This window comes from Mytilus trossulus, unplaced genomic scaffold (assembly GCF_036588685.1).
Source record: "Mytilus trossulus isolate FHL-02 unplaced genomic scaffold, PNRI_Mtr1.1.1.hap1 h1tg000343l___fragment_1__unscaffolded, whole genome shotgun sequence".
In the NCBI taxonomy this organism is placed as follows: domain Eukaryota; kingdom Metazoa; phylum Mollusca; class Bivalvia; order Mytilida; family Mytilidae; genus Mytilus; species Mytilus trossulus.
Genome location: NW_026963332.1, coordinates 342,972 through 356,866, shown reverse-complemented (window position 1 = coordinate 356,866; position 13,895 = coordinate 342,972). Strand labels below are relative to the sequence as shown.

The window sequence follows — 13,895 nt, the reverse complement described above, 5'->3', positions numbered from 1 at the left end:
TGAAGGACAAACATATACATAAATTTGAAAAAAAATATGGAGAATGTGTCCATCGGACATAGCTGATGCTCCAACTTGCATATAACGTTACAAAGAAAAGAAGTACTGATAACTGTAAAAGTGATACTACCCAAATGTGTGCTTAATCCTAGTATTATGATAAAAAGCATTGTATAAAAGTTTCGTAACATTAGGTTGAGGCAAACTTAAGTTAGATAACGGAAACCATAAATGTAGCATTTTTTACAATTGTGAAGGGGTGTAATTCTAGAACGGTAACAGTGACACCACCAACATTCAAACTTGGTCTGGGTTTTGTAGTTATAAGCATTGTGTAAAAGATTCATAACATTTTTGAGTAGCAAACTGAAGTTAGAGAACAGAAACGAACATTTACCAATTTTTCATTTGAAAAGAAATATAACTGTCGAAAGGTTTAAGTGCACCAACATTCAAACTTGATCGCTGTGTTATGGTAATCAGCAAGGTGTATTTGATTCACAACATTTGGTTAAAACAAACTAAAGTTAGGAAACTGAAACCGATTTGGTACAAATAAACCCATGATCATAGACACCTAAACAGAAATAAGGACAAAGGTAACATTTCATGCCTCCTCCACTAAGGTGGTATAGTAGAATATTTTTTTATATTATCATTTTTGTCATCTAATAAAAACAGTAAAAATATCGTCACACAATACCATTCCTAAGTACAGAATATTAAAAAAATACATACATAAACCATTCAATACAACTAATTTATTACAATAAAAAAACTCATGTATATGTTCCGGACCATATGAGTATTTGGACCATACGCGTATGGTCGGGGTAATTAACACTCTCGTCTCAACTCTTCATATGGTATGACTGTTCATTAAAAAGACGCTATCATATAGGTAATTTTATATTAATTTATATAATCATTACAAAAAAGATTAGCTAAAAAAAATTAGAAGTTTCAAATAGTTAATTTTATTAACTTGTCAAAACTATATAAATAAACACATTTTATACCAATGGTCATTGCACATGGTCACTACCGATGGTTATCACCGATTTGTAATAACGAGTGAATGGCAATTTGTCGACTTAAAAAAATATTTCCAAAAATTTCTCAAAATGAACTGTAACACAAGAAGTCAATTGAAAGTAACACATTTTATTTAAGTTGTCTTGTGAATATGGTGTATTGCAGTCGTGTTACGATATTTGAGATCTAGGGCTTCTTTAAAACTTCGTAGATATATCTTTGAATTATAAAATTAATACATTGTCATGTACATTTGTAACCATTATTGCTTTTTTAGATAGTTTTTGTATAATCGTTTTAATCGTATAAAACGTGTATAATGTAATTTGAAAATAAATACCTATATGGTCCAAATACTCATATGGTCCGGCCCGTTAATAACCAAACGAGTATTATACTCATATGGTCATGACCATACGCGTATGGTCCAAATACTCATATGGTCCGGAACATATACACATCTAATCTCATCAAAGCAACGATTGAAAAGATCTTTGAGTCTTAAAACAAACTATTTAATTCTAACTCAACTCTTTAAATCAAACTCAACTCTTTAAATCTAAAACTTTATAACATTATCAATTGTATTTGATTCCTTAAATTTAAACTTAATAAACCTTAGCAAATGCAATAAAAAATTGAGATACTGCATGTGAATAATATTTTGGTTATTCTTAAACGTAGATTTAATTAACTTTGTACCTATTGAATTATTGTTTTCAAATCTCCACTCACTTATTTTTCTTATTTCGATTATTTTCCTTTTGCTGAAGGTTTAACAATGTATGTCATTTACAGTTACTTGAAAATGGTTGTCTCTGTTGTTTCCTTTGTTTAAATCTATGAGATCGTCTCATTGAGGTCGTAATTGCTGTTCATCTTGCCGTGGTGCAGGTTTGAGCAGAAACTGAGGAGGTTGTATATGTGCTGGTTGCAATAATTGAAGAGGTTATATCTGAGCTCGTTGAAGTAACTGGGGAGGTTGTAATATTAGCTGTTTTAAGTAACCGAGGAGGTTGTATCTGTCATGGTTGCAGTAATTGAAAAGGTTATAGCTGAGCTCGTTGAAGTAACTGGGGAAGTTGTAACATGAGCTGTTTGAAGTAACTGAGGAGATTGTATCTGAGCTGGAGTATTTCGCTGGTTTTTAGATGGTTTGCATGGAGGCATATATATATGTCAAAATTAATTAGTGAATAGACGAAACCTTTAAAAATAAAAAATAAAAAGCACATTAGCTGTGGTAGTTTTTTCATGTTAATCCCATCTTCAGATGCATTTACATGTTTCCTAATTTTTCTCCACCTACAATAATTGCAAATAAACCATTCACTACTGCAAGCGTCAAATCTCTCAACTTGCTGGATCTCCGACACAGAATTAGAAAATTTGTTATCAATTTTTTAGAAAGAACTGAAAGATGAAAAGAAACGACAAAACGACAAAACCACTTTTGCTTCTTTTTCTTTACCAGTCGTAGGAATATTCGAAATATTCCAGAGTTATGAGTTGTTTTAATTTGTGGAATCCATATATCATACTTGCAAGCTATACATTTTTATAGATAATATCACAGTTGATACAAGAAGAAAAATAGAGGAAACAAACATAGACGAGGATGTTCCCGAATTGTTACGAAGATGAGGAAGCCTTGTTATCCATGAAAAAAACAGAGCCTGGTGAAAAAACAGAAGAAATAAAATGGTAAATTTGCTGGACGACGAGGCTACAAAGGACAGTTAAGAGTGATTTGCTAAAAAAACCAAACCCAGACCATTAAGGCTACTATAGGTTCGTTAACTTTGTATTGGATACCATTAATTACACGATATATAATTGTTCAGTTGTCACTTCCATTCTAAATGAAATATTTTCGAACTTTGAATTATATTTGGAGGATTCAAGGAAAACAGATCTTATAATGTTAAAACAAGAAGTGACCAGGCAAAGGGCATTTTGGAGTGGAAATCTATCCTCCTTATACTCTGAAATTCGTTAAACAATCGTAAGAACATGTGTTTTTTAACAACTAGTTAAATATTATTTTTTTACAAGAAAATTTTAGCCCAAACAATTCAATGATTTAATGGATGCATTTGCTTTCGATTACTAGCATCGTCTTGTTTCAAACAAGGACGACACCTATTTCCAGCCATGAAATGTAAATAATGGCTTATAAAACAAGAATCCACAGCTTTCCACAGTATGTGTTAACCGGAAAACAGAAATAATATTATATAGATGCAATTTGTAATAAACAGAAACTTAAATTTATACATCTTGATTTTATTATTTCATTTCTAAATTATATGATTGGAGATGAAATGATAAGTCGTTGAGTTCATTTTTGTGTTGTCTTTGTACTAGCGTAATATCGGTGGTTGCACATTTTGTGTTTCTCTCATCCGCGACAATTTATTGATCAGTTATTCAATAATGTCAAAAATGCGAGTCTTTCAATACCGTTGTCAAAAACAAAGAATTAATCACTTAACACAAAGAATCCAACCTTGTTCACGTTGACAACATGAAGGTTGTGGTTTTATTTTGTGGATGAGATTTTGATGATAAACATGATATTTTTCTGTTCAAATTCTAATACTACCTGATACAAATGTTAAAGGACTGATAAAACCAAAAAAGGCGAAAAATAAAGATATATTTCCCAAACAAACATGGCGCGTTCAAAACTTGAGACTTCATATCTGTGATAAGATGTAAAGTTGAAAGTTGACAAATGTTAGGATTACCGAAATACACTCGTAGATAAAATTTGACATACATTAGAAGGATTTAGATATAAAAAATGAGTTCAGGTATTGCAGAGTTTGCTGTTTTACCGAATGGAACAAAATATCCTGTGATTGGGTTAGGAACCCATAATGTTACCGTAAGTATATACTCGTCGACAAATGTAGTACTACTTTTAATGTTAAGTTCAAGTAATTCTATTTATAGATTTCTTGACTCATCAAGCTCTGATATAGATAGTTACGTAATACCGCCAGTATGTTTGTGTGAATTTACGAAAACGGTATAACACGCATATGATAATTCACCGAACAATTTTTGCAAATGAATATATTTTGAGGTGCAAGTACAGCCATTTTTGCCCATTTGTTATGATGAACCTTAAAATACATGCTCACAAAAAACCCTTATATATTCCATTACATATTTGTTTTTCATCTTTCAATCAGGGTGGACCTGGTTCAGTTAGAGATGCAGTGAAGTATGCTATAGATATAGGATACAGAAGTGTTGATTGTGCCCATGCATATTTAAACGAGAAGGAGGTAGGAGATGGTATACAGGCCAAGTTAGACGACGGTACTATTAAAGATAAAAAAGAAATCTTTATCACGACTAAGGTAGGAGGCTTAAGTATAGTTTGCAAGCTAGTCATGGCGTTGTCTATTTTCTAACGAGTGTTTCATGACGCCTTTTCATCTTTCATCTATTTCTATCTTAAGATTTTGTTTTAGAATAGAAAATATAATGCTGAGATGACCTCTGTGAGCATGATTCCAATGTGTGTAAAATCTAATACTTTTGAATTAATTATACATCGCCTCTTCATAAACTTGGAATAATCTGCACTTTTATGATAACATGCACTGCAAACGCTGATTTAGTGATATAACAGGTTAAAACCCGTTTTACCTTAATGATTTGTATTAAAACTATAAGGACAAAGTCAACTTGGAAAACAAGATAAGGAAATGATGCCATTAATTATCGATAAAAATACTACAGCGTTATTTATTTTTAAAAAAGTTTTAAACAATTCGAACATTAATTTATTGATGTATCAAAAAGATACTTCATTTGCAGTATAGATTATATAAGTCATAAATGATACATTACCCAAAAAATCTACAAAGTTCTACCAATCTTTCGGGTACTTTGACTCTTACAAAGGGCACGAGCCATTTATATATAGTATGGCGTTTCATTGTTGAAATAATAAGTTTGCTAAAAATTGCTAATTATTTGAATTTTGAAATTACTAACAAAAACAAAATATATAAATTGTTTAATTGGAAATGTTAACATTAATTTCATAACTTGACACAGGATGTAATCTTTTAAATAAAGTCAATAAAATATCATCAACTTTTTCAGCTTTGGGATACACATCATAATCGGCGACATATTAAGGAAAATTTCCAGAAATCATTGGATAATCTTAAAGTCAACTGCGTTCAGCTACTGGTGATTCATTGGCCCATTTCACTTAAGGTAGGCACTTATTGTATTGAAATATTTGAAAGAAACCCCACTACCAATTGTGTGTATGCGCCTGTCCCAAGTCCAGAGCCTGGAGTCGATTTCACAAAACAAATTAGGACCGAGATTGTTTGAAAGTGAACTGATGTGTTCATGACTCACGATCAATCTTAGTGGTAAGTATTTTACTGAAATCGACACCAGTAATTCTAGTCGTGTTAACTGAGTTTGAACCTCAAACTAATTGCAACAGATTTTTTTTAGTCATAATCTATAGCATTAAGCCCTAAATATACACAGAAAAAAGTCCCATTAACCTTGACATGAGGAAAACGCAAAATCCGCACTTTTAATTTCTTATGCAATTAACTTTGAGAAGGGAGATAACTTCGCAAAAATGAGTCTTTTTTTGTCAGTTTTTGTTTGATTTTCTTAAAATTTATTTAAAGTATAATACTTTGATGGGGTTTAAGTTCGTATTTGACTATATTATATAATCCTCTGCTCATGACATGTACAAAACCGAAGTGTTATGGACATTTGTATTTTTTTGGCTTTTTTTTCATCAAAGAAATTGCAAGTTCATGGCTTTGTTACCATTTTGATAAAATAATGTGAATATTTAGTATTGTTTATATCTGTAACGTATATTTGTTCAGCATCTTCCTTGTTTAAATAAACTGTAAACCGCAAATAGAAGAATATATGCTTAATTAACTTCAATTAAATTTGAGATTCTTTACCTTGACATGATAATAAATATAATTTCCGTTATTTTTTTGGTACATGAATTAGACCGTTAGTGTTAATGTTATTGTTTGAGCTATTTTGCATCATCTTTTGTTGATATTTAAGCACTTAACAGTTTACACTGATAGAATAAAGAAGTTTATGGTTATATACAAAGTGACTATAGTTGTGATTTCATCTACTGTATTTTCATCACAACAATACCATGCGTGTGTTAAATTATGTGAGTTTGTTTACATATTTGTTTTCAGGTCACGTCTGATTTTGTTGGCCGTAGAGCCATCAGGTTATTCCTTTAAATTGCGTTCGTATAATATTAGTACAAAACTTTCGATTTATTCATCTCTCTAAAAAAGGTATTTGTTATTACTCCAAACGACATCCATATCATCTGATCGTGGATTTTGTTCAAATGAAGATAAGTTTCTATCTTCACTTCACTGAGATTTTGAATTCGGGGCCAGCTGAAGCTGGCATATGGGTATGGGATTATTTTGCTTTGCTGAAGAACCAATGGTAGCCTTACGCTGCATCTTCTCAGTGGTCGGGTTGTCACCGCTGAGACACATTCCCCATTTCAATTCTCAATTTTATTGTTAAATTACTATGCTATAAGATTGAATGTAATGAGAGAATTTTTTTTATATAGATATAGGAAGATGTGGTGTGAGTGCCAATGAGACAACTCTCCATCCAAATAACAATTTAAAAAGTAAACCATTATAGGTTAAAGTACGGCCTTCAAATGTATGTATATTTGAATTTATTGAATTGATCTGATCCTTTTTTCATTGCTAAATCATAAAATTGAACCATTTTTGTCATGTAACGGCAGAAATATATTCAAATGATAAATCAATAGTTTGTCTTCATTGTAGGACGGAGATGATTTATTTCCCAAAGATAAGGATGACCAGTATATGTTTGAGAATCACGACATAGTAGATACATGGAAGGTATAGTTCACTGTGCTTGCAATTCTAAGACACCCAGCCATAACAATGTTGATTTATAAAGTAAAATCAAATATTTTGGAATTATACTTATAAAATATAATTTATCATAGTTATAGAAATATCTTTCTCTTCTAAAGTAAAAGAACCTGCTGTCATGTTACATTAATCCGATATATTGATTAAGAATGGTTTATAATAGAAATATATCCATCTTCTTGAAACAAAGAACCTGGTTTTTTTCACATAATACTCATTGAAAAATTTAAAAAGTGGAAATATCATTTAAGGGGGCTCGCGGGTCTAAATCAAACTTTTTATTTGATATAGAATTTCTCTATATTTTGCTATAAATGAACTTTATCTTATACTTAATAAAAAAATGGGGTCACCGTTCATTTACGCTCAAAATCTGCCTTCGAAAGAAGCATACTTTTTTTGTTAATGTCCTTTTTTTCTGTTGAAATAATAGAGAAATAGTGGTAATATCGAAATAAAAAAGAACTAAATTACAGAAATAGTTTTAATCTTACTATTATTTATTCGAAAACAACAATAAAAATTATAGGTCACCGTTGAGTTAATAGTTATCAAAGGTACCAGGATTATAATTTTGTACGCCAGACGCGCGTTGTGTCCACACAAGACTCATCAGTGATGCTGATATCAAAATATTTATAAACCCAAACAAGTACAAAGTTGAAGAGCATTGAGGATCCAAATTTTCCAAAACGTTGTGCCAAATACGGCTAAGTTAAAAAAAAAAGACATTTCCATTTTAATGTCGAAAAATGGCATTTTTGCCCCAAAGGGAGATAATTTGGAGCTTTTTCAATGATATTTACATTTGAAAAGTCCCCTGGGGCCAACACGAATTGATGTTTTGGAATGATTTTTGTACCATATGATAAAGTAACAACTACTTAAGGTAATGAATAAAATATGTAATGGAAAATTATTGTTTTTTTCTGAAAATCTTATACCCACGAGCCTCCTTAAAGCCAATTTTCTCTTGTTTAATTTTTTTTAGATTACTTTTAATTCTTTATCTTACGATTGAAGATATGTTTCAATCATCTCTCGTCAAAGTATTAGTATAAACCAAATACATTTTGAGGCGTCTAAAACAAATCTAATATCGTGAGTTATTTTTGTGAACGACCAAGTTTACATGTAAAGTTCCTTAATTTTTACGATTTCATTTTCGAAATCGTTTTATAGTCGGTACTTCCAACTTCGATCTTTTTTTATATTTTTTCACAATTCTTAATTTTAATATCATCTTAACCTATGAACTGATAAAATTGCAGGGTATGGAAGAATTAGTTGATGCCGGCATGGCCGAGAATATAGGATTGTCTAACTTCAACAAGTCACAGATAGAACGTATCCTACAAAGTGCCCAGATAAAACCATGTAATCTACAGGTAAGATTAAAATAGTCCTGAAATGTTTTTGTTTTTTCATTGATAATACACAATACAATTGAGTATCGAATATGCAACGAACAAGTGCCCGACCAAAGAGCAGATGCAACCCAAGGTCACCAACGGGTCATCAACACAGCGAGTAAATCACGCACTAAGAGGCAGACTTCAGCTTGCCCCCAAAACAAAATGATGTACCCGTTTAGCAAAAATGAACGTACTCGATGATATACTCAGAAAATTATAAGTGAACCAGAATTTAAAAAAAAAACTAACTAAAACAAAACATACAAGTCTAACAGAGGCAAGAGATTCATGACTTTGGACAGGCGCAAAATGCAGATTTAGAGTTATTACTTGAATGCGTTTAAACAAGAATTTTGATAATGTTAAAATATAGCAGATTAAAGCAGTAAAGGTATTTTTTATTTGCCAAGAATAACAATTAACAGTACACCAAGATTTGTTGCATAACATTGTATGTCATATCTTAATATAAGAATTTCGTTTGTTTTGTTTGTAGGTTGAAATACATACATCCTTATTTTTCAAACTTCAAGCTTGTGGATTTCTGCTTGTCAAAAGGCATAACAGTTACGGCTTATGCCCCTCTAGCGAACCCAGATAGTCCTTTGTAGGTAAAATGGTCCATGTATACTGTTATCCATGAAAATATAATAGAAATTCAATTAGTGGAAGACCGGTGATATAGAAATGAATTATATCTGCATTCAACTTTCTGCTAGAAGATTTTCTGATTGATAGAACAATTTTTGTTAAAAGCAATTAGATTTTGACAATGAACTTTTATTAAATCGTTTAAGAACTTATAAAGTCAAGGTGTTGTTACGTGAAATATAAACAACACAAACGCCCACATTTTAATTTTGTGCGGGTCATTCTTAAAAAATACCTCATTTAAAATCTAAAAAAATGCAGAACCTAAATAGTTGAAAGTTTATATTTATAATATAGGCGAACAGGGAAAGAACCCAGTATATTTGACGAACCTGTTCTTAAGGATATTGCTCAGAAGAAAAGCAAAACCATAGCCCAGGTAAAATGCATTATGATTCAGGGCGAGGAGAATTAATTACAAAAAATAATGCAATTTAAGCTATCAAATTAAGACAGCTATAGCAATATCATAAAATATTGATTTTAGTACAGCCATTTATAAAGGCTGATTCATGAGGCAAAACACAGCAATGGTATCACAGCTTGAGAAATTTATTTTTGGGATATAAACGTTATTTTAAAGTAAATAACAAAAACAACGTATTATGAAATCCCTACTTTCAGCTGATATATTATATGTCAAAACATCGGACGCTTTTATATATAATACGTTTTAGAAGATCTTACATGAATAAAGTCATCATTATCATTGATACCGTGATATAGGTTGTGTATGCCAGCCGCGAGTTTCTTCGACAACTTCAAATAGCATGCATATCATGTTTGTGTGAGATAGCCAATTATGGTTAGTACCAAGAAGGACTCATATTCATATCGCACAAACATGATATGCATGCTATTTTAGCTATTTTTTATATTTTTGTATTAAAACATCACTGCTAAGTCTGTTGTCGACGACACTAGCGGCTGGCAAATGAAGACATGGCATCCATACGCAGACACATTATCCTGAGAGACCCCACTGTATAAATAAGAAGATGTGGTATGAGTGTCAATGAGACAACTCCCCTTTCAAGTTAAAAAGTGGAAAAAATAAAACAAGTACATGTCAAAGTACGCCTTTCAACATTGAACATTGGCTCACACCTAACAGAAAGATATAAAGGGCCAAATAATGACTAATGTAAAAGTATGCAAACAGGAAAGCCAACGGTAAAAATATAATAACAGATCAGAAACGAGAAGCGCATATGGACCATATAACAAACCACAAGCAATTGAACAACAGGCTCCGGAGTTAGGACAGGTATGCGTACAAATGTAGCGGGTTTTCACGTTTTAATATGTCAACTCAACCCAGGACAGTACTGTTAGCTTACTTTGAACTATCAGGATTCGTGCTTAGTAGAGAGATTCGAACCCTTGACATTCCTCACTCGAGCTTCCACATGTGATTTTAATTAATAAAGTGGACGAGTATGTTAGATTTAAAATAATAATCTAAAAAATACAGAATAAACAGATCCAATATTAATTGCATATTTTTCTGCAGGTCGTTTTGAGATTCATAATACAGCGTAACATCATTGTGATTCCAAAATCAGTTACGCCGTCTAGAATCAAGGAGAACTTTGATGTGAGTAGATAATGTAAAATCAAAATGTTTAAGATTGAATACACGTTATACAACGGATGTGTTGAATCGTCATGAAACAATTTTTGTGTCTAAATCCTTTGAATGAAAATCATAGACAATTGCTCACACATTAATATTGCATTTAAAAATTAAGTTCTGTAATCATATAACCATTTTTATAGGTAATAAAATCAAAGTTAATCACAGTTTAGCTTACAAATCAAATTTCAAATACGTGTTTACTTCCAAAATTCCAAAATGTTTTATATACTATCATGTCAGTTATTTTTTAAGATCAATGCATCTTTGTAGTAATCTGTTTTTCTTAAATCAGATACGGTTTTTTTTTTATTAAAAATGTCTATATATTTTACTGAGATCACAGTTTTTTTTGTATTAATTTATTGATCTCAGTTATCACAGAAATCAGAACATATATTGTACAGATGTATTATCTTTTTAAAAATGCACTTCAATGATCAATTCGCAATTCAAAATAATTTTATTCTCATGAACAAGACAGCAGAAACCTATTGATATTTTTTTTACTTCTTATCATACTTTTAGAAAAAATAATAATATTAGAGTTATCTTCTTCAGGTGTTCAGTTTTTCGTTGTCACCGGACGAGATGGAACAGATATGGACATTAGATAAACATCCACGAATATTTATAGAGAAGTGGTAAGGTTCAATATTTATTTTTATCATGAATACAGGCAACAGTAGTATACTGCTGTTCGAAAATCATAAATCGATTGAGAGAAAACAAATTCGAGTTTCAAACTAAAACCAAGTGAAATACATCAACTAAAAGGGAAAAACAACGAACCAGCAGAAACACTGAAGTGCAACAAAAACAAACGTCAATGCAACACACACAAAAACAACCTATAATATAACAACCGCCATTTACCTGACTTAAAACATGGTGGGCTGAACCGGGTTTTGTGGCTTTAATGGCAATGTTAAATATAACACTAAAATAACAAAACAATGTATTGTTCAATTTTGTAAATATTATCTTTCCAAATTCAAATATTTAATAATATCTTTTGATGAGAGAATCAAATACAGCAATTATTGATTCTTCTTTTTTATATTCATGCAATTGTTCTTTCTGTTAATTTAATAGACAATCACACAACATTACTAACAAAGTCGCAAAAAATAGCATTCCAAAATAACTAGAGATCATCAGATGGTCAAGTTTCTCTATTTATGACAGATTCCCCTTATCTATTGTACTTTTTCTTTGTTTCGATGACGCAAAATATTCTTGCTTATTTTGTAATTAACGATTTCTTCTTTTGTAGAGTACACAAATACATTTATCATATAAATCAAAATGAAATAATAAGTATTTTTGATCATCTGATCATTTTTCCCCTGTATTCAATTAGTTGTACATAGTCATCGACAAGTCCTCTTTACCATCAGAATAAGGGTTTTAAGCATTTTTCCAAATACCAAAGAACTCCGTTTGGAGGGATCCTTTTAATATTTTTAAGCAAAACAAGTCATGTGTTTCTGTTATTTTTATTTGCATATACTTTAACACTAACTGTTCATATTATATTACAGGGCAAGTGGGCATCCAGAGTATCCATTCCATGCAGAATTCTAAGAAACTCTTGTTTTATTAACCACTTATTCTATAACAATACATTTGTATTTTTTTCATTCTATTATTTTATTCCTTTTTATATCTGTATCAATAATATAAAAAAAAAATGAAGTTGGACAAAGACAGATTTAAAAGCAAAAAATTTACATTCTGGACATGAAATTGAGAATGGAAATGTGTCAAAGAGACAACAACCCTACATTATAACATACCACAGCAGAAGGCTACCAATATGTCTTCAATGCAGCGAGAAACTCCCGCACTCGGAGGCGTCCTTCATTTACATTCTGGACATAAAATTGGGAATGGAAATCGGGTATGTGTACAAGAGACAATAACCCGACCTTAGAACAGACAACAGCAGAAGGTCACCAATCGGTCTTCAATGCAGTGAAAAACTCCCGCACCCGCAGGCGTCCTTCAGCTGGCCTCGAAACACATATATATATATACTAGTTCAATGATAATGGACGTCATACATACTGAATTTACAGTTCAATAATTCATACGATAAATAGTTGTTTCATAAGGCAACCACTAATAGATTACCTAAGCTGTATTTGACAAAACATTTCATTAATATGTTCTTTAAATTCGTACTTTATATGATTAAAAACAATTATATTGCAGCGTGACTGATAAGTTTTTGGTCGACGAAACATACGAAATGATGTGTTCTCGATATTGCCTATTTTGATATAGTACGTAACTTTGTCCCTAATGAATTTGTCTTTGTATCAATCTTTTGTAAACGACTATGTAATCACACGAAAACAAAGACACAACATTTATTTGTCCTACGCTTTCACAGGCTTAGTTACATTGATGTTTTGGAGAAACTGAATAGTGTTTACATATTCTAGAGAATAAAAGGGAGAAAAATTAAGAACAGAGAAAAATGTCGAAAGATGAGAAAATAATGCGCAAACGAAAATTGGATAAAGAAAATGTGCTGAAGATTAAAGAAGAGAATTGAATAATTGGCAAACAAAAGTAGAATTATATCTTATTAATTTTATAATAAAAAACGTGACCTAAAAACCCCACCAAGAACCTCATTTTGTCAATGTCAAAGGTGGCGCCATTTATAAATTAGCAAATGATACCAATTGCAATACGAATGACACGTGTTTCAGAAATATCAATATAATTTTAATTAGCTATTGCATGATGTCAGGGAAAGCTTAATATAAATACCTCTCCGTTTCTGTTAAAACAAAAAAAATCTTTTTTCACGATTTCACATTAATATCTTTATATTTTCTTCTTTATTTCATCAAAGCGAACTTACTATGGATTCTTAACAAATCATTCAGAGGTCATGCGTTTGTCATTTTTCTTTTCAATAGTTACATCTCTTATTCATAGATATCGCATGGGATATTCAGATCAAATAAGATATAACTTATTTTCAATGTTCTTTATATTTTTCCTATTTGTTTGATCAAAATTTGAGAATCCATCTTAAATGATGTATTCTCTTCATACTAAATTTCCGAAGATTTGACCAATTTTTTTCGTAGTCCATTATATGATAGACATCAACACGCATATGCATGATCTATTAATTTATAAACTGTTGAACGATCTTATATGGAC

The 13,895-nt window shown here is 31.1% G+C and overlaps 1 protein-coding gene across 1 annotated transcript; it reads left to right on the top strand.

The window, feature by feature from the left end:
• The first annotated feature begins 3,937 nt into the window (after nucleotides 1-3,937).
• Nucleotides 3,938-12,350, top strand: LOC134701784 (aldo-keto reductase family 1 member B1-like). The gene is made up of 9 exons (XM_063562909.1): nucleotides 3,938-4,406; nucleotides 5,161-5,277; nucleotides 6,894-6,971; nucleotides 8,279-8,395; nucleotides 8,896-9,029; nucleotides 9,371-9,452; nucleotides 10,587-10,670; nucleotides 11,271-11,353; nucleotides 12,254-12,350. Exons 1-9 carry the CDS (start codon nucleotides 4,083-4,085, stop codon nucleotides 12,294-12,296), a joined length of 1,062 nt encoding a protein of 353 aa, XP_063418979.1. The 5' UTR covers nucleotides 3,938-4,082; the 3' UTR covers nucleotides 12,297-12,350.
• The last annotated feature ends 1,545 nt before the right edge of the window (nucleotides 12,351-13,895 follow it).

Bases quoted from the DNA above. Each gene is read 5' to 3' on its own strand.
- LOC134701784 (XM_063562909.1), top strand. From the start codon at position 4,083: ATGATAATTCACCGAACAATTTTTGCAAATGAATATATTTTGAGGTGC. The intron at 9,453-10,586 runs GTAAAATGCATT...ATTTTTCTGCAG, and splicing joins AAAGCAAAACCATAGCCCAG to GTCGTTTTGAGATTCATAAT. The intron at 11,354-12,253 runs GTAAGGTTCAAT...ATTATATTACAG, and splicing joins CGAATATTTATAGAGAAGTG to GGCAAGTGGGCATCCAGAGT.